The sequence below is a fragment of the Paralichthys olivaceus genome, chromosome 11 (genome assembly GCF_024713975.1).
Source record: "Paralichthys olivaceus isolate ysfri-2021 chromosome 11, ASM2471397v2, whole genome shotgun sequence".
Classification (NCBI taxonomy): Eukaryota; Metazoa; Chordata; class Actinopteri; order Pleuronectiformes; family Paralichthyidae; genus Paralichthys; species Paralichthys olivaceus.
In genome coordinates, this window is record NC_091103.1 from 8,384,911 (window position 1) to 8,408,202 (window position 23,292).

The window sequence follows — 23,292 nt, forward strand, 5'->3', positions numbered from 1 at the left end:
CATCAACTTCAGCAGTGCATTTTTATCCAATATTTAATGTCAGTTAGTGATCATTACCCACTGAGGGCTTCTCTAAGGCACAATACACCACACACACACACACACACACACACACACACACACACACACACACACACACACACACACACACACACACACACACACACACCTCTCAAGTCCTCTCTTCTTTCCTCATCCCCACTTTCATCTTCCAGCCTCATGTGATTCACATTTTATGCATGTGACTGTTAAGGTTGTTTGTTTGCCACAGCAGTTCTGTCTCAGAGAAAGATGTTAGTTGAATCAAGAGAAATAAACAACTGAGAAAAAAAAACCTCACGTGGTCCTGAGTTTTCTGTCCAGTGGAAGTCTTTACTCATTGTGTTGTATGATGTGTGTCTGCAAACTGAGATCTGACACATTTGGACTGTGGAGCCAAGTTCCTCACACAAATACACGTTGTACACCGTTTTTGCCACTACATAAAATGTGAGAAAAATGGAACAGTTGAAAATTTTTTATAAAAATAACACTCAACAATTACAAATTGATCCATTTGTATTATTAATTGATATTTTCTTGCACAGTCGTTAAACCTAAAGTGGATGGAATAGATGGATAGATCGTACATTCAAAATGTCTTTGTTACAACTACCTAGTTTCCCACTGGTGATTTACTAAATTAGCTTGTAAAATGTGATGATATGGTAAAAAAAAAAAAAAACATAGCTATCAAGGTAGAAAGTATTAAAAACGTCTGCCTAAGGAGGAAAAAAATATATAACCAAAGTGCAAACCCTTTCTTTATGTAGGTACTTAAAACAAGTAAGTTTTGCTTGAGCATTTGTTGTATTCATGCAGTTACTGATGTTTTGTAATTCATGTAAAATTTCATTTGAAGTCAGTTTACATTGTATTTAACAGCATTTTATCACGTGCCAGGTCAGACATGTGGACTGTACTATATTCAGTGTTTCATGTTTTCTGTAAATTTTGTTTTAATGAATTATTTGACGAAATCCACTCCAGGATTTCAGCAGCATGGGAAACCTGACAACCTCTTAAATTGGAATTACTCATGCATATCATGTCATTAGCCTGCACTTACTAGTTTTCAAATGTGACAGCACAGTATCACCATGGCATCAGTCCTTAAAAAAAACACATTTGTGTCGGTTTCCAGGCTGGTTGGCGCTACAGACAACAGATGAGAATTTAAAAAAAGATTTCAAACACAGCTTGCAAGATTGACTCCTCTGCATGAGCTCACAGCATTTAATACGAAGGTAAATTTGAAAAAGCAACCAAGCAAACAGGCTCACAGTATGTGGGATAAATAAAGCAGTTCAGGGGCTTCGTTGGCCTTGACTACTGACACAGAGGTCACAGCAGTCTTTATTCACACATTCTATGAATACAGTCTGGATAAAGTGTATAAATTAAGTCTGTGAAAGAAGGAGAGTTTCTAACACTTCATTATAATCAAGATCATTCTCTTTCCCAGTCTCTCGGTCTCAAATTATGGAGTGTATAAGTGGACGTTAATGATACTGTTGCTAAACTGAATAGAAATTATTCAACAGAGTGTCATGAGTACAGTCACTAAAATGAGAAGTTGATGTGAGGAAGCTGATAATGCGGCTGCGTCTTCTGGTAGAACACCAAATGTCACGTTTACTGACGTATCACTTGTGGTTGTTGCTGGTGTCGGCCACGTGTGGGGTGCCCGTGTAGATGGAACTCACGGCTGATGCTTCAGTTCTGACCTTCCCAGCTACTCTCCCATCATCCTCCTCTCCTCATCCGCCCACCAGTCCATACTAGACATCGACAGCCATGCCATAGTCAGGGGTGGTGGTGAACAGGACCTTACCATCTGTTTCCTGCTCTTCAAACAGTAACACCTGTGATGAAGCAAAAAAATAAATAAAAAGGTTAAGCAAAGTCGTGAGAGGACAGTGAGAGTGGGTGGCTGAGCACTAATGTCAATATATGTACAATCACAGAAAAGACAATTTAAGAAAAGGTGAGAAATGCAGAGATGTAGAATATTTAGCCTCAGGTGTTCTGTGCCACAGAGGTCAGCAACATTACAGCTATAATGTGATGGATATCTGTAGCAATAATACTGTAACTACTGATCTGAGATATGCTTTTACTCTGCTGCATTAGTGGAGTCGAAGAGCTAGATAACATAACTTTGTTTTAAATACTACAAATATAACCAGAAGGATTAGTTGATTGCCAGTAAGTCTAACAGGCTTGATTTTCATTCACTGATAAATCATTTAAGTCTTTTATCAAACAAAAATAAAACATTTGCTTATGCACTTTGGGATTTTAGACTATTGATAAGACAAAACAAGACATTTTAAACAATGGGCTCTGTGAAACAGAAACACGTTCAATACAATACAATTCACATTAATACCAGAGCAAACACATTCAATTATTTTCTGACATTTGATCGTCAAAACCACCAACAACTGATTAATCAACAAACAAGGTTCTTAAGATCTATAATAATCTATATGATATAATAATCTATAATAAAAACAATCATTAGTTGGAACCATAATGAATTTAATCTCTATTATAAAATAAGTAGTGAGGAATTTGACAGTCATTTCTCATTGTGAGTCAGGATTGGATTGCTACAAAATGTTTAAAGAATCTTCAAGAATTATATTTGCATGCTAACATGGGCATGACCTACAAGGATAGATAGTTGTGCCATTGCAAAATACTAAAATGTGCTACAGTGACTGATTTGAGTATCACTCTTCGAGTAACCACCTGCAGGTATACGTAAAAACATAGTACAGAAGTACCTGGTTGTCTCCCCTGTGAAGCCAGGGACCAGGGACATAGAGAGTTTGCTGAGGACCGATGGACCAGTAGCGTCCAAGATTCTTGCCATTGATGAAGATGACTCCTTTACTCCATCCCTGTTAACACAAACAGTCACTGTTCATCATAACAGACTGGTGAGGCCAATTTAATGTTGTAATGAGTAAAACCAAGAAACATGTCGATAACTATCAACTACACAAGAAAGTCTTCACTTCTAATGTGATTTTTATCTTGTGACTAATACAGACTTGTAAATAACAACTCTTGACCAGAAAATGTGGGAAAGTTCCAATCTGAGAAAAACTGAGACTTTAACAGTTTTGAAATGATCAGTCGAGTAGTTGACTGATCCAAGCAATGACTGCATGAAGTACAGCTGCATGAGAATGGGATCATTTTCACAACAGATGTTTTGTAAAGACAAGCAAAATAAATACTATTTACATAATATTGTACAAAATATATGAAATGCATTTGAGTCATAATAAAATAAATTATAATTACATTATAATTTGCATGCATGTATTAACTAAGCCAAAATAATAACATGACTGAAAACTTATTGTGACATTTCAGATTTTGTGACAGAGGTATACAAACAAATACAAATGCGTACTAACTGTACGTACTCAGGGTCAAATAAAATACATGAATCAGTCACCCTAAATCAAAATGTTTGGCAGAGCTGCCTGTGGTGGTTCTGCTGTTCTGCATAAGCAGCTCCTCTGTGTCTGACTTACAGGGAGTTTGATGAAGGTGTCTTTAGGAGAACCGTTCACATAGAGTTTGGCCTGGAAAAAGGTTGGGAAGGACTGCTGCTCTCGCATAGACTTCCAGTGGCCTGAATTCTCAATTCTGTAAAATGAGAAAACATTATAGAATACAATTCTTACAGATTACACTTTTCACAATCATTTCCTTACTATAAAGCACAAATATCCCTTGTGTTTACTCATAGGAGGCCTGTTGTTTATCATGTCAGTCCTACAGTGTCCTGGCTGCAGTAAATGTCCATGTGTCAAATGTGAAAGTTTGGACATATAAGACCAGTTACTTTCCATCATAGACGCCTTCCATCCTTGACATTTTCAGGATGGTGATGTAGAAATTTGGGTAAAAGGTAATAACTGATGTTTACCATCAGTGGAGCAAATATCAGGCAACCAATATAACCTAAAAATGAGGTGAGGGTTTTAGAATTTAGTCATAAGCATCATGAGGATATGCATTTGCACCTCGGGGTGCACCACTAATTCAAAATGTTCAACATGAGATACTGAATTGGGAGGCTGTGTTCTGACTCCTTGGTTTTTCCATCATATTACCATTGTAATTGTGTGATGCAGGGAGATAATCAGCTGGATTGAATCAGAGTCAAGCGGCTTTAATGACAGAGAAACACAAAGATGGAGGGAAAGTGGACCATAATTGAAAAGACACAAACCTGTTAAGGAAGCCTGGCTTCATATCCAGACTATGAATAATGAAGTCTCGTAGGACCTCCTTGTTTAACTCGATATCTCCGACCAGACCTGAAAGGTGAGTCAGAGCAGCTTTCAGCTTTCTAATACATCTTAAGACGCTTAGCTTCAGAAAAGGTCTCTAATGAAAAATAGATCATTTAAAGAGGACTCGTGCTGGCTGGAACATTTAAAAAGCCATCAGTTTGGGGAGTAATTTGTACCTTTGCGCTGCTCATCCAGAGTTTGCCCATAATTCACTCTTCCACAGTTCTCCACCAGTAAACCTAGAGTTCTTCTTCCCTTCAGTGGGAGAATGAGGTGTGTGAGAAGCATAACTCAGAATCAGCAACTACACTAAATGTAAAGAATTAACAAAATACAAACAGAGGTGGAAAATTCTTCCAACCAGTCTGACTTGAGTTAGTGATCGAGGCTGTTCTGAGTCTGAACTGTAAAGCTGCATTTAACTGATGATGACATAAACTGTTAAATTAATATTGAGACCTTGTTACCAAAAAACATCTCTCAGCATCATCTTAAGCTTTAACATGCCATATGTTGTTAAGTATTAACAACTTTATCGTCTTCACGTAAACTGAATAAGGGACGCACACAAACACACACACATGCGATACCTTCCCATCAGGAAGTGCCAGCTCTTGTGTTTTATAATCCAGGACACCAACAAAAATTTTGTCCACAAAAACCTGGGAAGAAAAATAAATTAAATGTAGAAAAACAAAAAATGAACTTGAAACCACAAAAGAAAGTTTTTTGTGTTTCAACTTTTGAGAACTGCCATAAAATTGGGTGACATTAATACCAGAGCAACTGGTCGCAGCTTGTGCTTGTTAATTGCCCTCCACAAGTACAGGGTGTCATTTCTAACAAGCAGATTACAACTTTCCGAGTGCAAACGTTCTCACAAAGAAAAGTGTAAATTGTGAAATGTGATTATAAAAGCGTTACGTCGCCGTGTGTCTTCCCCTCCTCACCAGCGCTCTGTCTCTGATGTTGTTCTTCGAGTTGAGGAGACCTCCTCTGGTGATGATGGTCTCATACAGTGTGTAGCCGTACGACTGACCATTGTTATTGTTGACAGGGAGATTCTCCATGTTTATTGGCTTTTCTGACTTCAACGGCTAAAAATAGGAAAAAGACGACAGATTTTTACAAGGGTTGTTCACATAAAGACCCACGATAAACAGGTATTGAAGGACGCATTTGTCAGATTGGTCTTCAAATGCAGACTGCGAAGGTTGCAGCCTCTGACTCACAGCTCATGATCTGGCCTTAAAGCAAGGTTTTCACGATGTATGCTCTAATGTTCACAAAATACACCATTCTCCTTATATTGTCCATTGCTGCAGCTCCTCTTTTCAACCTCACCCCATCAAATAATTTACTTTTTTCAGTTTTAGCTACTGTCTCCTAGAGGTTGCCTACTTTTTGTGATTGGTCAACAGCTTCCAGTGCGTGTAGGAAATGTCAGGTTCCACTCTTGCTTTACCTGGCTTTATTAAGGATCGTGCCAGACTAGCCTCTAGTTGTATATTATGCACATATCGAGTATTGCGATGTCAAGCCGGACTCCTGACAAGGCTTTTCAGGAGCAAAGATGGTGTGGAGCTTCCTTTAGCGCTCACCTTTTGCAGACCTTTTACATACACAAAAAACCTATAAAGAACACACTAGAGGAAAGGGAAATCTCAAAAAGCACTATACATATGTCTCCATTTAAAAGTGTTGCCGAAATTCATATTTTGTGAATTTACAGTAAAAACCAACAATCTCACAACCGTTCAGAACAGACAGCATTTCACGATTTCTGCCCCACAATCTCCTCCTTACAGAACGTGATGCTCTATCAAACCTAATGAGGCTCGCATGTGTGACAATCAGAGCAATCCTTTCATTCAGCCACATTGTCTCTGCATACCCTCGGGAGGTGCATTACTCGCTCTTCACAAGACAATAAACACCCTCTGCTTCGACACGATTAACCACCCTCCTCCAAACATACAGATGCAATATCAAACTCAGACGTTGTGCTCCGTCAGTCTGAAGCCGCTGAAGAGAGAATGCTCCTTTTAAACAAGGGCGTGTGGCCGGTCAGGGGCAAAGCAATTGTCATCTCATCTAAGAGAGAAGCAAATTGTTGCAACAGGAGGTGAATAATTAATGGTGTCAGCAACTGACAGATGTGCAACATCTGGTATGAATATCAATGCCACTGGAGAGCTTGGTGTAAATGGCTAGACTATAATGGTGGGTATTAAAGTAATAAACACAAGATGACACCTTCCGTTCAGTTTCTTTAACCAATCTTTTTGTTTGCTTAGTGTTTGGCATGGGGAGATTTTCTGTTCATACTTTACACTCAACACAGGTGCACACACTTGATTACTTCTTGTCTGTGAATGGGCCACTGGTGCCATGTTGAGAGAGTGAGAGGAGGTGACCTTTGAGCTGCTTTCAGGCATGCAATGAAATGCAGACATTTTGCTGAAATTTTCCAGAGGGGCTGGACATAAGAATGCAAATGTTTGAGTTAAATGCGCCTGGAAATCCTTGTGCCTGACCCCAAGTAACATAACAATACAAATACCTCAGCGTGAAAAAGAGCGGCCATACACGTAGAAGACAACAAAAGCAGATGATTTCTCACATGTCCTGCCTCCAGCATGCTTCACTCAGGGGCCACTCCTTCCTTGAATGTTACAGACATTTTCCTGTTCTTGCCAAACTAGTCTGACCCAAACAATCTCCTACTGCGTTCTTCACATGTGAAATGCAAACGTCAGAGCGTCAACAGACCTAATTTTCTACTGATTTTTGGTCTTTGTGCCTGAAAACAGCTTCACCCACACATAGAGAATTAATCATATTTATTTCAGTTTTGCCCTTAAAATTATGAGCTAATTATGAGTGTAGAAAGGGCAGTTTACTTTTAATGGTCATAAGTTGACTACCTTTCTAAATCTTGGAAAAATGTTGTTATTGATTTCTGGTTTCTTTTGACTTTTTTTGGACTTTTTCTTTTTTTAAATAATGATGTTTTGTAAGCCTGTGCACGACACAATAATAATAAAAAACAATAAATCAATAAGTGAGAAAACAGGTATAAGAGTGATGGTGACAACAGTGATTATTTATGCTTTTTTAAGCAAATGCTGGAGTGTTCATCAATCGCTAGTGCTGATAAAAAAACACTACAACTAACTGCAATAGCTGGATTAATAGCTACTAAGCAGATTTAATTTATGATAATTAAAGCCAACAGAAATTTTGTGATGACTACACAGATGCGATAAAGGAGCTTCTGTAACTATGGGTAGAGTTAATACATCTTACCTCAGTCATAGTGAATCACAGCTTGAATCCACATATGCAATATTCATCTCGTTTGAAAAGGAAACTAGATTTTGAAGCGTACAAAGACCACATCAGCCTTCACATCCACATAATTAACCACCGATTTTCTTTGACTCTAAATGATGGGATTGTATAGGTGGTAATTAATGACATTTTTCAATCAATTATTGATTTTGTGCCAAGAATTTCAGCTCTCTCTCTGCTGCTGTAGCTTACCTTGTCAGTGAAATGCAGAATGTCCCACAGAGACAGGTGCTGCTGGACGACAGCAGGCTGGTACGCTCTCCTCTCCCGGAGAGGAGGCAGTTCAGGGAGAGGGTGGACTGAAAAACCAGGAGGAAACTTTAGGCTAGATAGCAGTTTTTCTGATTCTATATCAATTTATGCTTTTTATTGATCCTTAATTAGAGCCCCAAACTAACCTTCCATGTATACAACATTTTGACCATGAAAATACATGGAAAAACCACACACCTTAAAATATACACCTTTGTTGCTCAACAAGCTTTCACAACTATCTTGTTTGGTTCATCCCTACAGAAATTTTAGTTTAATCCTAAATAACAGAGGTAAAAGGTTCATGGTTTGGACCATCTCTCCAATATTTAACGCAACACAAAGAGGTTGTTTCGTCCAGATCAAACTGAAACATGGTTCTTTTCAGTTGCAAACGTGACAACACTTCTGTGAAGGAAGGCTCACAGATTGCTGGCAGTCTTCTCCTACTGCATCGTCTTTGATGATCTATCATTTGTAAACATAAACTGGTTTTGAATACAGCACCTGATGGTGATGCTGTTGGCAGTGCCATAATGATAATGATGTCATATAGCAGCAATACAATTAACAAAATGAACCAGTTCATTCATTCTCTCCAACATGAACTTGATCCTACTTTCCACAGCAGCGTCCAGATTGTGCTCTAAGCTACAAAAAGTCTCTTTACAGGGGTTGACAGTAGTTGCCCATGCCCCCTAACTGCTTTTAAAGGTGTTAAAGCATGCAGACACACCAATGCTCCCTCTGGATAAGGCTTGACAGCGTTTCCTTATCACCAAGTGCTAACAGCTGGAACACTTAAGGAAAGCTTGGGGGATAATTGCCAACACCTTTCTCCAAAATGGCTCTTTAAATGCTTAAAAGCCAATGCCTTTGGTATTGTATATAATATGTAGAATATAACAAATGTGCAACGAAACACTTGCATAGAGTTATGTTACGGATTTGGAGTTTTTCCAACAATAATGAAATATTATACCCATTTGGTTCTTGACAGAGGAGACATGACCCAATTGAATTTTGCTTTTCACATATGAAGACCACAGCAAGAAATTGTCCAGGTCAGACACGTTCAGGTGAGGGGTGGTGTCTGGATAGAGCAAGGAGGAGGCAGAACTCTTCTACACTAAAATTACAAGATATACACAGTTTATGTAAATCTGACTAAATTCTCTTAAAAAGGCGACTGACTCCTCCTTTCCCATTGCCCAGTGGGATTTCCCCGTTCATCATGTTTAAAATCAAAAAATCACTGAAAACTGAGGCACCCTCACCTCACAGTCTTCCCAAATTAGAGCGTTCACCCGGGGGTCTTGTTTCCAGCACTGCTAATCTGAGCCGGAGCTAGTTAAAAACTATGTCTACTGCAGACTCATTTGACTGGGAGTGATTGCCGATCCCATCCAAACCCATTGCATACAAAAGCAAGTTGTTTTTTGACCAGTGGAAAAGGGGCTTTATAAATTCTGCTGGGGGACAAACTTGTTTTTGTTTAGAACACACATGTGCCCTTACCATGACCATTTCTCGAATCTCATTGCCTTTCTAAGTTTTGTTCATGTTTCCCAACATTTTCCTGCTGTATTCTCATATGAGTTCACGCTGTAAAATATATATGCATTCTCACATATAGCTCTAGCGGATAACTTCAGGAGAACATCCGGAGTTCAGTTCCTGTCTGAGAGCAGCATAATGGCAGACAGGTTGCTTAGGCTAAAGATGCTTGTGCGACTTGTTATATTAGAAACTGAAATTTGCAATTTCTGACATATTTGAAATTATAAAAAAAACCAAAGCATGTAGGACACAAGTCTATTTTAAGAACCCTCTTTGTTGTCAAACACAAGTGTTAGACCTTTGACAGATCAGTGTGAGATATGCAAAAACATCACCGCAGGGCAAAGAGTAACTGACACAATGTACATGATTTGACAACCAAACAATAATGAAATATCAAGCTGATCTAATTAAAAAAATTGGGTCATGTGTTTGTGGTTGCTATAGAACACAGACTGGCTGTCATATCCAGGCCACTGCTCATTGTTCAGCAGACTACAAAACATAAAGATGAATCACACACAGGGAGCCTTTCAAACTATCTTCAATCACCACAATGCTGGAGGAATTATTATTTTGTGGATTAGGACCCAGATTGCCAAAAATCTACATTTCCAGTGCTTGCCAAAAGAAAGTCCCCCACCTCCTCAACACAAAAGCCTAATTTTACGAATAGAATAAATTGCATGAGCCATAAACATGATAAAAAGCTTAGGATGTAATTTTCACACTGGGCAGAAACTGAGGGTCTTTGATTTTGACAAAAATCTTACAAAACCCTCATATAAAACCCATGCTTGTAATTATATGCAAAGTTATCCTGCTTTAGCCAACGGAGAACAGACTCTACATGGATAATTAAAGTGGGGGGGTGAAAATAAAGGGAGAGAAAAGAGAAGGGGAAGATGTGGGGGACCGTCACAGCAACAACATACAGCACTCACTGTGGTAGTGGCTGAATACATTCCTCAGAAGATGGTACTTGGAGGTGTAATCCCCAGCCTCGGATAATGGAGCATCGTAATCTGAAAGATAATGCGCTATCAGAACAGCAGGCTCAGGAGCCAGCGAGAGGCAGGCATGCCTCTCACCGTGGCAGATGATTTCACCATGCTCTCCTATCAAACATCTTGAGACAGCAGCTGGCCGAGACACATTTTGTGTAATCTTGACAGAAATTGGTGCCGTTTCTGAAGCGAAAAGGTAAAACTGCATTCAGATGAGTAAGCACGAGTGTGAAGAGCACAGAAGGTCGAAGGTGGACGTCCCTACTGTCGAGCACTTTGCAGATTTCTGCTCTTTACTGAAGAATGAGGTCATTGCCATGTTAAGTACCCTAAAGGAGGATATAAAACCCATTGCACAAAAATGTACATTCTTAATGCATTTTATTGGGTAATGAATTAATTAATGTGCATTGCATACTCAAATGTCCAAGCAGCCGAAGGTCATCGTCTATGAATATTAAAGTGTCCTCATCGTGTTTTCATCAACCTATCTTCACATTTCTTTTATTTGGTACATTGCACATTTCTGTGCAGCATCAATGGGTTTCACAGATAAGAGTTTACACCAGTATAAATGGCAGGGATTGTAAATGCGTACCTGGCTCTTTGCGTTGAATCTTCGGGGCATGAATCTAGATAAGACCTGAACAATCAACTTTTGTTTAATCAAATGTTGCAAAACGCTGATTGAAACCAGATTCATCACACATACCGTAGCTTGTTACCATAGGTTTAGGTGCCGGTATTCCAACAGCAAATGCTCCATTCATGAAGCCAAAATTTGTCCCTCCATGGAACATGTAGAGATTGATGGACAAGTCCATTACAAGTATCTCTGTGACCACAGGTATCATGTCTGTCAAAAAAAAGTGATGTGAAAAAAGTGAAACAAACAAGTCCAATCTAAAGATGCAAAACAGCAGAAACATTAACTCACCAATCAAGAAACAACGTTCATTAGTTTAGCAACAATTTCAATACCTTTACTCCCAAAGAGCTTTCCCCTTGTTTTGCTTCTCTTTCTATAACTTTTATTTTTATAATTTCTATAACTTATTTTCCTAACTTGGATGCATGCTACCTAGCTACCCCCATCCCATCTCATAATACCACTATGCAATGGGGAGTCATTATAGTGTCATCCTCTCATGTTGAACCAACAAGATGTAGCTGGACGATGTGTCTCCACTTCCTCCTACTATCTAAAAATGAAGTCAAAATATCCCCAATAGTAACGCTGCCATCTTGCATATTTGGAACCAGCGTAGCATATCTGGAATCTATCTGTGTAGTAGCGGTGGGGATGAAGCAGCGGTAGCAAAGTCCTACCAATGTAAGCACTCAAACAATCGGGAGTCAGTCAATCATGACATTTCACCACATTTATAGCATCAAATAATCAATTAAAACCAAAGTCAATGGGATAAATACAACAAAGAATAATAAATGACAAATAAAAATTTGACACATACGTTGTTCGTTAGTTTGGTCCATGTCCCATCTGCTAACATGGAGGAGACAGTATTTATAAACTATACTGCAGCAAGCCACCAGGTGGGTAGGGGTCTTTTTATCCATATATATATATATACAGTGTATGGTAGCTCTGCTCTGAGGGCACATTATAACATCTAATCTTGTAACAGCACAGACAGCTTAAGCTCTTGACAAGTGATGCTTACCAACACCTGCCAGCAAGAGCATGTTTGTTGGCAGAGAAGTGACACATAGCACCTTGAACCCATGTTTAGAAATGACCTAATTATTTAGGTTTCAACAGTGAGCAAAGTTGAGAATAATGGAAATAAAGCTACACATTTAGACCCATGAGTAACATGAGGGAAAAAATCCATTTAACTATGGAGCCAATGTTTCAATAATCCTATTGCCCTCAATTCCCCTTCAATTAAAACATGGTCGGACCTCAGCCACACTTATTACAGGTCACTATAATTCATTATGGGGCTATACTCACACCTAGAAAAAAACTGCCCACCTCCCTGTAAGAATTAGCTGCCTGTGTTTTGAGGAGAACATGTCCGAGCAAATAATTAAGAATTCAAATTGGGCGAAGCAATTGGACTGACTTTAATTATTTGAATCAAGGGCACGAGTCTCGGTGAATAAAAATCGAGCATGGTGAGTGACAGAGCCCGACTCGGTTGGTTTCACGGTGGTGCCACTGGCTGTGACCGAGTGCCGGGTGTGTGCTGCAGTCTGCAGAGCACTGAACTGTCAAGGACACGAGGCCCCTCTGAATATTCCAGCGTTCATTTCATAGCCATGACACTTCCTGCATGGTGAGGTTCTTTTCTTTCTCCTCTTCAGGATCCCACAGAGAGGAAGATAAACACTGTTGGCCCTTTCATTTCTTTTTTTGTGATGATGTGGGATGGCTTCAGGCTCTGCTCTGTGTTCTCGAAATGAGATGTTTCTGAGAGCACTCCAGATGATGATAGCAGGGTGTGTGGCTGCCATTAATCTTTACAATTGTGAAACAGGTGCTATCGTTTATGTCATGACAGTACATTATATTAAAAATATCACCCTCCAGGCTGTAGCCTGTGGACTATGTCATATGGCAGGTGTTGGATAGAAAGCAGAGTAGATTTGAGGTAACCACTGGTTACATTACATGAAGGAGGTTTCAAGCAAAAAAGCTCAAACTGGTAACGGCTTCTCAAAATGAAATTAAATGAATGCTCGTTTTCTATTTTACATCATTCCAAAGAAATTAAGTAGATTGCAGGTACTTTACTTCCATTCCTTTACACTTATTCAACAGCTTTAGTTACTAGTTATTGTGATAATTAAATTAATATAGTTTATGATTGAGTGAGGTGAGTTTTAACCCTTGATTTTCTGAATAAGGTGATGAAAACGTTCCAGCATTTCCTTGATGTCAATCATCCCGCTTTAAGTATTTTATGAAATCAAATTCCATTTTTCCTTCGAGTGACGACACACTGTAGTTCTGAATTGTCTTTGGAAACTATTGCTCAACAACATAAAGTGGTTAAAACATGCTCCACCACCTGGACCAGTCACAACAGTAATTGATGCATCAATAAAATCCAGTAATATAATACCAAGAAGATACACAACGCAAAGAACTTTTGAAACCTTTTTACTGAGAATACATTTACTTTTGCTTGAGTAAGATTTTGAAATGCAGGACTTCTAATATTGTTTTACTACTTTGTTTATTCATATAATCTGAATCCTATTTCCATCAGTGGTGGCGTTACACACAATCCTGCCAATGGTTTCAAACTCGTGCACTAATCAACAGTTGATGCAACATGGAGCCAAGAAAGTGCCCTAAAAAAAACAGTAAGAACAAGACAGCTAGCGAGCAATGATTTAACAATGTTGGTGTCAAGAAGATGAGCTAAACACGTTTTAGCCCTCAAGGATACACACGATGCATTTTGGTGTATACATAACCTCCACTTCGACAAAACCCCTCTGGCTTATCTGTAATGTATTTTGTCATGCCTAATGCTCTAATGCAGGCTAGATACTGCAGTACACATGCAGCCAGTGACTGTAGCATAGTACAGGTAACTAATGGGTAGGCACACGACTGAAATGTCATTTAATTCAGCCAAGGGCAAGACAATCAGTGTGTGTCTGTGTGTGTAGCATGAGGATACAGACGGAGTGTGAGAGCATGAGATGAGTGTGACTCCTACAAAGTACAACACCTCACACAGCACAGTCAGTGAGAATCGTCAGAGCGCATCTTTGATAAATCCTGTACAAGGAAGTGGTTCAAAAAACGTGGCCTTTGAATATCAAATATGGCCAACAGACAAAGCAAAGTGGATGGGACACACACGCTCTGCTTTGTGCATCCTGGCTCTAAACCTACCGCTCATGAAATGTATATACATTTTTGACAAAGCCACGAAAACAAGGAAGAAATGACCATATGCTAAGCTGTACATCCCAGCTGCACCGAGTGGGCTCCGTGCCGTCTGTGAAGGAACCATAGTGTTACAGCGACTGTTTTACACTCAGCATGAAGAATTTATTTGTGTCCTTATGCAGTTTTTTTCTTGGCAGAGAACATTTTATTCTCAGCTGAAAAAACACGTCTTAAGCCTTTTTCACCCTGAGGCTCGAGAGCTCTGTTTTGCCCTCAAGTCTGTTCTACCTTCAGAAATCCTGTATTGTCTCCATGCACAAAACCTGTCTCACTCCTGTCTCAAATTGTCCAGTATTATCGACCCCCTGGAAAGAAAGAAAGGGCCAAAACAAAGAATCCATCGATAGAAATCCCATCGTACCCTCATGTGAACATCTATTTTACTCTTATCAAGAATCCTGTACGTCTCGCTATAGGAAATGATTCTAATCTTTGTACAAGTCTTACCCTCTGCTGTATACACGTGATGAAGGTTCCCCCAAAGATCGAACCATCCCGACCAGTATTCCATCACCATTTTAGGCCTCTGAGGCTACAGGGGGAAGAGGAAATGACTTGGTGTTACAAAAGCTTTGGAAAGCAACACCCACTAAGATAAACACAAGAAGAATGAATGACCTTTCAGTATCTTTGTGTGACCACATTATTGCACAAGCAAAAGATATTTTTCAGGTCAGCTCCAAAATATTGTATATGGAAAGACTTTTTATTGGAAAGAGCAAGGGCTCATACTGTAGTTTAATTAGATCAGAAAACTGGAACCTCCCGGCCGTTGGTAAATCTACCACCAGCGGCCTCTATGATGGGCACACAGCATGTTCAAGGACCACAGCCACCCAGCACACACAAGGAGCAAGGCCGTCAGGTTTCTTAAGTCATATTCAATTCACGTCCAACAAGCTTCTGCATATCTGTTTATCTGCCCGTTAGCACTTTGTTTCCTCACCCACCTCTGTAAAATAACTTATACATATATATTCCAGACAGTTCAAAGTTGTCACTACATTTGCATCCTCGAATGTTGCGCTGCATCTTTGAATGTATTAGGTTTTTAGAAGACTTTTTCTACATCAAGCTCTTTCTACTGTGCTTTTATTGTATTTAATCGTTGCACTGCTGAGCTGACCTGTTTCTTCTCGTGCACGGTTTTATTGAACTGAAGACCCTGTGTTAACTCGCACATGACAAATCGAACTTTAACCTTGAGTTTCATAATCATATAACATATGAAGAAGCAACACACATAAGACTAACCTGTATTTCATCCAAATACTTAATGTCATTCAGGTTCAATTTCTGAAAATTGATGGTTTCAAGAGCTGCAGACAAAAAAAGTTAAATATTATCATCATGTCATATCAAATATAAAAATATGCTCACTTTACTTTTGTTGGCTGTATAAAACTGTATGAAATGATTTTTGTTTAAATAAATGACTCAAACACATTCGTCTGTACTAGTTTCACATCACAGCTGTGGTGTCTTAATGAAACCAAATAAATCTGAAGTTCACAAATGATATAGAAGCTTTTACAAAGCAGTGAATGTCAACTGTTCATGATGTTGTGTGTGACATGCAAATATCATCATGCAGCTCAGTGTGTTTAGCATGCAAGAAATATGTTTAATTTATAAAAATTAATGCAGATACACATTAATCATTATATGAAGGAGGACCGTTTACTAGATATAAAGAGAAAAACGCCATTGTATTATATTGCAAACTCATCTGATACATATGCATTAAAAAGTACACATGGAGAAAATTCATCAGAAATTCTTATCTGACACCAAAATATCTGTGTCTCAATTCAGGGGCCGCTTCCTTCAGAGGCTTCATTTGACGACCGATTGCGTCACAGCGACACAATTAGCCTGTCCCATTTTAAAGGCTTCCTCATATGAGGCTGACAAACGCGTCCTTTCATCCCCTCGCAAAGAGGGCTCCAACGAATGGATCCCTCTCAGGCAAACATATCACACCATTCATTGCACTTCAGTGACAAACAGTTTTTCCGCCGGCAAGCGATGACACCAAAATGTCTGATGCTCACACTTTTGATAGCAAGTATCAGACTTCAACTCGACTAAACAGTTAATAGTACACATGTAAAAAAAAATAAAAAAAATAAGGGGACGTTAAAACTTTCTTGTCGTGTCCTACTGCAGCTCTGTTGCTAGGCAACAGCGGTAAGGGCGGGACAAGATTGTGACACCAATCATGGAAATCCTCCGTGGACCAGTCTCAGTTTCAGTTAGGCCTTCGTGGTCATCGGAGTCATAAAACGCCTCCTCTTTCGTGGGCCGCTTTGGCCACGTCTCAGAGGCGGCTCCTGTATTGGGACACAGCTACAGTTTTTGTTTATGCCAGAGTGTGATCAAAAAGAGTCACTTCCTGGTTCTACAGTACACAGACCCCTTTGTGTGAGGAATCTGAAGTGCAGCTGCCTGACACTGGGTCACTCTTGGCTCAGAACTGTTGTTGTGTGTTAAAACACTACACACCAACATCCATATTGAATGTGTGTGTTTGTTGTCTTGTTTGTCTGATCTGACAATACCTCCTTTCACTCCTCCAAGCTTTAGTCCTTCCTTGTTGTCGGAGGTCATCAGCAGTTCTGTGATGCCCCTTGACAATAACGCCTGGAGAGAAGGGAGATTAGGGAGGCAACTTAACGACATGACTGTAATTGTTGAATTCTACAGAAGCAGAGTGAGTCAAGCACAGCAGGGGGAACAAAGTCAAAAGGTGTATATATGCACTCTAATCAAAGAGTCACCAGTTCCAATTCAAATAAATTACATTTCCGTTCCTTACCTCTTTGATGAATGGCATGTATTCTTTATCCTTAGCATAGGAGCCGTATTCATTCTCCACTTGTACTGCGATAATGGGGCCACCTTTGGAGAACTGTACATTAAATAAGCCAGAGGATTATTATTAGAATCATTGCACAATATTGCAGGAGGTGGTTATTGCAGGAAGAAGAATCGATTTTTCTCATGACGATAGTTTTACCTTGCTGCTATTTGGATTACATTTCAACTGCATGAATTATAATATGAACAGACTAGAATGACACATAGCAGAGCACATACATGAACCTCCACCAAGGTCCCACAGTCCCCTTTAATACAATCACACCACACCAGATTTCACACAAACTCATAGATATCAGCTCCTGTTTTTTTTCATCCAGATCCATAAATTATTCACTTCAACCAAGTTTCAAGAAATCCACTTCAGTAGTATTTGGATAATCTTGTTTAGAGACAAACAGCATTGAAAACATAACCCACTTGGCAGAGGAAACAGAATCAGTGTGCACAGAACAATAAAAACTCAGAGGCTTTAATTGAAATGGCTTTATACACATTTTACTAGTTTTATTTTCATTCTATAATCAACATTTTTATATTATGTGATTCAGCTCCAATTATTATTTTTTTCACTCTGATGGTGCTCAAATGAAAAGTACCTGGTGCGGAACAACTTTCTTGATGAGTTGATCGAAGAAGGCGTTGACCGCGTCGGTGAATCCCTGGTATGTCGTTCTCAGTTTCATGTTTCTATCCCGTAGCAACCAGCTGAAAAGAGATCACAACAAAAAACACTGGAATATGCAAAAAGGCAACATATCAAACAAGTTCCTCAAACTGCTGTGAACCCGTTTTGAAAAACATTTTAACCATCAAAAAGATAACCACACCGCACTAAGCATGACTATCACGAAGTGCTGTAGCGAGGGAGTCATGCTTTGCTGCGCTCCCCCCAAAGCACTGTTTTGATGATTATCAAATAAATAATACCTCAACCTCACATTCCCTGAAGGCAAAACTACACCGAAAATACCCTACTTCCAGTGTGTCTTCATATTGTGTCCAAAACCATTTTGTTTGGAGAAATAAATGAATTAATTCTTTCATAGAGACGTGCCTGTCGGAGTTAATTTAGATTCTCTGTAATACTTCTGGTAAAAACCTGGTAAATCATCAGTGACTTTCATCTAGGTAACAGTGGTGTTAAATTAATATGATGATGTTTTCTAATGTACGTGTAATTGTGTTGCCTTTATATCATATATGTTAAACTCCAATTACACAAAGAGAAAATCTTTGCATAGTATGAAGCAGCACATGTAGTGAAACTGGCCAAGTGGATGACAGCACATGAAATAATTCACATAACTAGCCCATGAATTATTTCCAATCGTTTAATGGATTTCGCCTGCAGCAAAGATACTGCCAACTAACAGATTACCTGACCTAACAATTCATTTCAGAGCCAATTTATAAGATTACCTCAGCGCCATACTTTCCATTTTAATATACTGCTTTACAGTGTGACTGTGGCTGCGGGACAGGTCCAAAATAATCTGTAAAAGATATGCAGAATCATGGCTCTGTGGTTTTTACCTGGGTAGTCCCCCTAAATCCCACTCAGCACAGATGTAGGGCCCTGGGCGCAAAATCACCCAGAGGCCCAGGCTGGATGCGAGGTGGAGGAAGGCTCTGAGAGAAGGAGACAAAACAGGGTCTATTTATCATCTGCAAAGCAAATATGAAGCTGTGGCATAAAAACATTTTCACCTTAAAATGTTAAGCATTGCAAATGACAAATATCATTCAGTTTAAAATACTTCACAATACTTTTTTTAAATGTTCACGTCACATTGTGAAAACATTTGATAGACCAATGTCAATCATAATCAATAAATCAGCAATCATTGTGCACAACTGATTCACCAGAAGCATTTCGTAACGATACACCTCCTCAGTGGGATATAATGATTCAACACTGTGGCAAGCTCAGCCTCTTTGCAGTGCAACAGTGCCATCTGCTGGAGTTGATCTGACCTCCGACATATTCCCTGCATGTTTTACCCTCCGTCGTTCCTTACTCTAAATCCAGCTGATCCTCAAAGTTGAACACCCCTTGCTCAGGCTCATGGAGGTTCCATGGCACATATCTGAGGGAAAAAGGACACACAACTCAAATGTAAAATTATAATGTGTTCTAATGTCCTTATGTTTTCTTTCATCTAGTTTATAAAAGTCATGGTTTAGTGCTCACAGGTAGGGCTGGGCAATAAAAACAATAATTATTGCATTATGATTGTTATCAATAGCAATAAAACGAAGACTTGTAAAAGACATAGTCGATCTAGGTCAGATTTATATACACTTGTTTAACATGTCCTTCCATCCACATAAGGAAGAGTTTCAAAGCACAACCTTCATTCGGGAAGTCAGACGTGTGACTCAGAGGGGCGGGTGGAGTGGTGGAGTTATATGGTGCTTTTATTTTTAATAAATACACATTTTCAGCACATTTTATACTGTGAAAATACTGATAACCGTGATCATTTCTGTCACAATAATCCAGATAAAACATTTTTATACCATCTCATCTTACATGATACAATTTTTGGCCATGTTGCCCAGCCCTACTCTGATGCTCAGTACATTCAACCAGCGATGAGTTGCAGTGGGAGCCTACGTTGTGAGGGTGTTGAGGCCACAAGACTTCAGCTTCATCAGTCTATCCTGCCAGTAGGCTCTTGGGACACGGAAGTAGTGGATGGAGCCCCCCAAGATGCGGAAGGGTTTTCCCTCCAGAGTGAACTGGGACGTGTTGGCTGTCAGACCCGCCACCCTGCTCATTCTCTTGATTTCAACAGGGTATTTCCTAAGGGGGAAATGTTTTTTATTCACAGCCTAAAAAAAGAACTCACTAAGCTAGTGCAAATGGACTAAAGGAAATGGAGAAAAAGACATTTAAAACACAAGATGTTGCCCTCAAGGCAGATGTTGAAATTATTCAATTCAGTCTTATTGGTATAGAACCAAATCACAACATAATTGTATTGAGGTCGAGACCCAACATTTCCCATAACTCCCTTTAAACGGGAAGAAACCTGCAACAGAACCAGACTGAATGTGAGCAGCCATCTGACTTGACCGGCTGGGGTGAAGTAAAAAAAAGGGAGAGAGGAGAAGTGGGTGGAAGAGAGTGGGGGGAAGAGGCAGGAACAGTTGAGCAACCGTCATATTTAAGATCTGCCAGACTAGTTGGTAGACTAGCTGTAATAAAAAAAAAATGTGGTGGCTGTTATGCTGGGTGTGCCTCTCAATGTGTTATCGCAGTGTTTGAATGTATTCAGAGCAGCATAGACAAAACCTGGCCCGGTGGAAGGTGTGCGCCTTCAACACAAAACATGCTTTCTTGGTCGGGTTGGGCTCCTCCGCTGCACAGTATGTAAATAAATCAGCATTGAGAGCAGGCTCATGCACAGGTAGACCCCAGACGCTGCTGAAGCACCTTCCCTTTTGGCCTCTTATTAAAACAACGCCCTTTTTGTGAGAGTTTATTTTCTTCTTTGAAATTCATATCTCAGTTTTTTTAATATGTACCATAATTGCATCAATTTTCACAAGCCCCTGTGTCTCCTTCTTTGATTTCACTTGTTGCAACCACAACAATTTACGCATGTGAATGGAGAACCCTGCAGATTGGCATCAAAGCCGTTTCCCTGCCTTTCCCTCATTGGTGTCTGCCAGGTAATGATAGTGTTTGAAATGGTCAGTATTGTTTGTTACTGTTGTTAAATGAAAAACAACAATGCATATCCTGCACATACAGTGTACATAAGCTGCTACATACATGTATATACCTACTATTTCCATAGGTCTGTCTGTATGTGGAACGCATGTCTTGCGAACCATTCGTCTTTGTCTTATCAATTTCACACCTGGCATGTCTATTGTAAATTGCCCGAGAAAGTGCAGTGCCAAGTTTTGTGCGAAATGTATGAGAGATATGCTCAATATCAATAAAACATTGAATAAACAGGCGACCAGCGCTCTGTAGCAGTTGGTAGGGGCGGGGCAGTCTATGGGCCAGGTTTCACAATCAGAATTGGGTTTTATTCCAAAGCAGTTACACATACACATCGCTTCGGTGTATTTGTATTATAGTTATAAATACAAAAAAATAGGAAATACAATTTAAGTGTAAAAAAACTTAGTGCGGGGGGTGGGTTTTGCAATATGGGCAATATGTTGTAAGTAAGCACTAGAGAGTGGATTGTGCAAAGTACACTTAGTTGGTTATTTGCCACAGGAAGTTAAAGAGTCAAAGTGCCACAGACGTATGTATACATCAGTGCAGGCCAGTGATAGTGTCCCAGGCCTTGTTGATGAGGCCAGCAGCAGTTGGGAAAAAAAAAGGAGTGAGTACCGCAGCCTCCTGCCAGAGGGAGTCAATGTTTGACATGTCTTCTTCTACTTCCACCATCTGATAAACTACAGCAACAGTCGTAATTCGTAATTTCGAGCTCTGAGGTAATGGAACAAGGCCTGACACAGGCCAAGGAAACAGGCAGGCTTACAACTGTATCAAGCAATGACTCAAGCAAGACTGTACAACCAGCTTTAAGCAAAAACTACATGCACCACCATTACGGACTAACACTTCTCAACTGTGCAATATAAATTGCTCATGTGCAATCCATTCACTGAACATATTCTCTCACATGATATATTTCTTTACACTGTATATATTAGTTTAATTCTATTCATATTTGCTCTATATATTTCTTTTATATTTCTACTTCTTACTGCTGATGTCTTTTTAATATTGCATATGTTAGGATCAGAGGAACAGATGCGATTTGAGACTCACACCTGAAAAGCAAACAAAGTGACGTGGAGCAACTTGATGATTAATAAGGTCACTGTAATGGACCCTGGGTGGTCAGGTGAGCCTGGGGGGGGGGGGGGTCACATGCAGTTTACAATAAATCAGAGGGAGGCAGCAACACGACCAAAGGAAACCCAGAAACACATTCAAACACGAGAGCAGTGAGTTAACCTTTCTGACAGCTCGTGTATATAATGCGAACATCGTCCGCTGTCTTACCTCGTGAACTTGTGATAAGTGATGATGGCTCCCGCAGCGATGCAGAGCAGCAGAAAGTACCTTTGCTTCAGGGGCAGACGAACACCAAACACAGAGGAGCTCTCCATTGGAAACACGACTCTAGTGAGCGCAACGCGACCGAACGTGTCTCCGGACAGCACGAAGTAAATCACTCCTCCTCTCTGTGCTCCTGTGTGACCGACCCTCTGGACTTCAGCCTGACGGAGTGTGTCCCGGGGACTGAAGTTCGTGAAGCCTGTCAAACTGTCCACCTGAGCTACCCCATGTTCACTCAGCTCCTCAGAACTACAACTTCCGGGATTAACGTTTCAGCTCAAAGAAGACACTGTCCCGGTGTCTAAGTGTCCCCGGTGAGGTCAGTGTCCACAACCGGACAGACACTGTGTGATGATGTCTTGCCAATGTACTTACCACCCTGAGGAGGCGCGTCCTCACAGCAGCGGGAGCGCGCACGCACACCTGAACGTCACTGCTCTGAACCGCTCTCCGCCTTTAGGGACCGTCCTCAATGGAACGCTGCTCGAAAAAAACGCAGAAAGTGAAAAGTGTCGTGGCCTCTCGTGGATGTTTAAAGCCGTTTTCAGACATGATCTCCGGAGAATGTCCTACATATGTACAACACAGCAGAGCCTCAGATGCATTTATAGCAACACAGAATTTCTGCAGCATTCAAGTGAGGGGTGATGCAGCAGGCACAGACAGATGTGAACAAAAGCTCATGTTTTGCACATGTGTCCTATTTAATGTTATTATTGAGTGCGTTTTGTGTTGAGGCAGCAAATCCCTGTACCCAAACAAATCTTCTCCAAAGTAAACTTGAACAGTTCCATTGGTTTGGATTTAAGTTATTTGATAACACTAAAATATGCTGAGATTGACTCCTGA

The 23,292-nt window shown here is 40.0% G+C and overlaps 1 protein-coding gene across 3 annotated transcripts; it reads right to left on the reverse strand.

Moving 5' to 3' along the window:
• Window positions 1-501: 501 nt before the first annotated feature.
• On the reverse strand, window positions 502-22,859 carry LOC109634635 (beta-galactosidase-1-like protein 2). 3 transcript variants are annotated; one of them, XM_020095302.2, is made up of 19 exons: window positions 22,387-22,859; window positions 19,966-20,154; window positions 19,367-19,435; window positions 18,882-18,977; window positions 17,945-18,053; window positions 17,284-17,376; window positions 17,027-17,108; window positions 15,720-15,784; window positions 14,913-14,997; window positions 11,247-11,390; window positions 10,472-10,552; window positions 7,908-8,014; window positions 5,312-5,458; window positions 4,952-5,023; window positions 4,538-4,616; window positions 4,298-4,385; window positions 3,594-3,708; window positions 2,832-2,948; window positions 502-1,904 (listed from the first exon to the last, which is right to left on the reverse strand). In XM_020095302.2, the coding sequence occupies exons 1-19, from the start codon at window positions 22,491-22,493 to the stop codon at window positions 1,821-1,823; spliced, it is 1,929 nt and encodes a 642-aa protein (XP_019950861.1). In that variant the 5' UTR covers window positions 22,494-22,859; the 3' UTR covers window positions 502-1,820. The 3 variants fall into 3 exon arrangements, with proteins under 3 accessions (XP_019950861.1, XP_069390128.1, XP_069390129.1); XM_069534027.1 differs by having other exon boundaries at window positions 4,943-5,023; window positions 22,387-22,841; XM_069534028.1 differs by lacking the exons at window positions 10,472-10,552; window positions 11,247-11,390 and having other exon boundaries at window positions 4,943-5,023; window positions 22,387-22,841.
• Window positions 22,860-23,292: the final 433 nt, after the last annotated feature.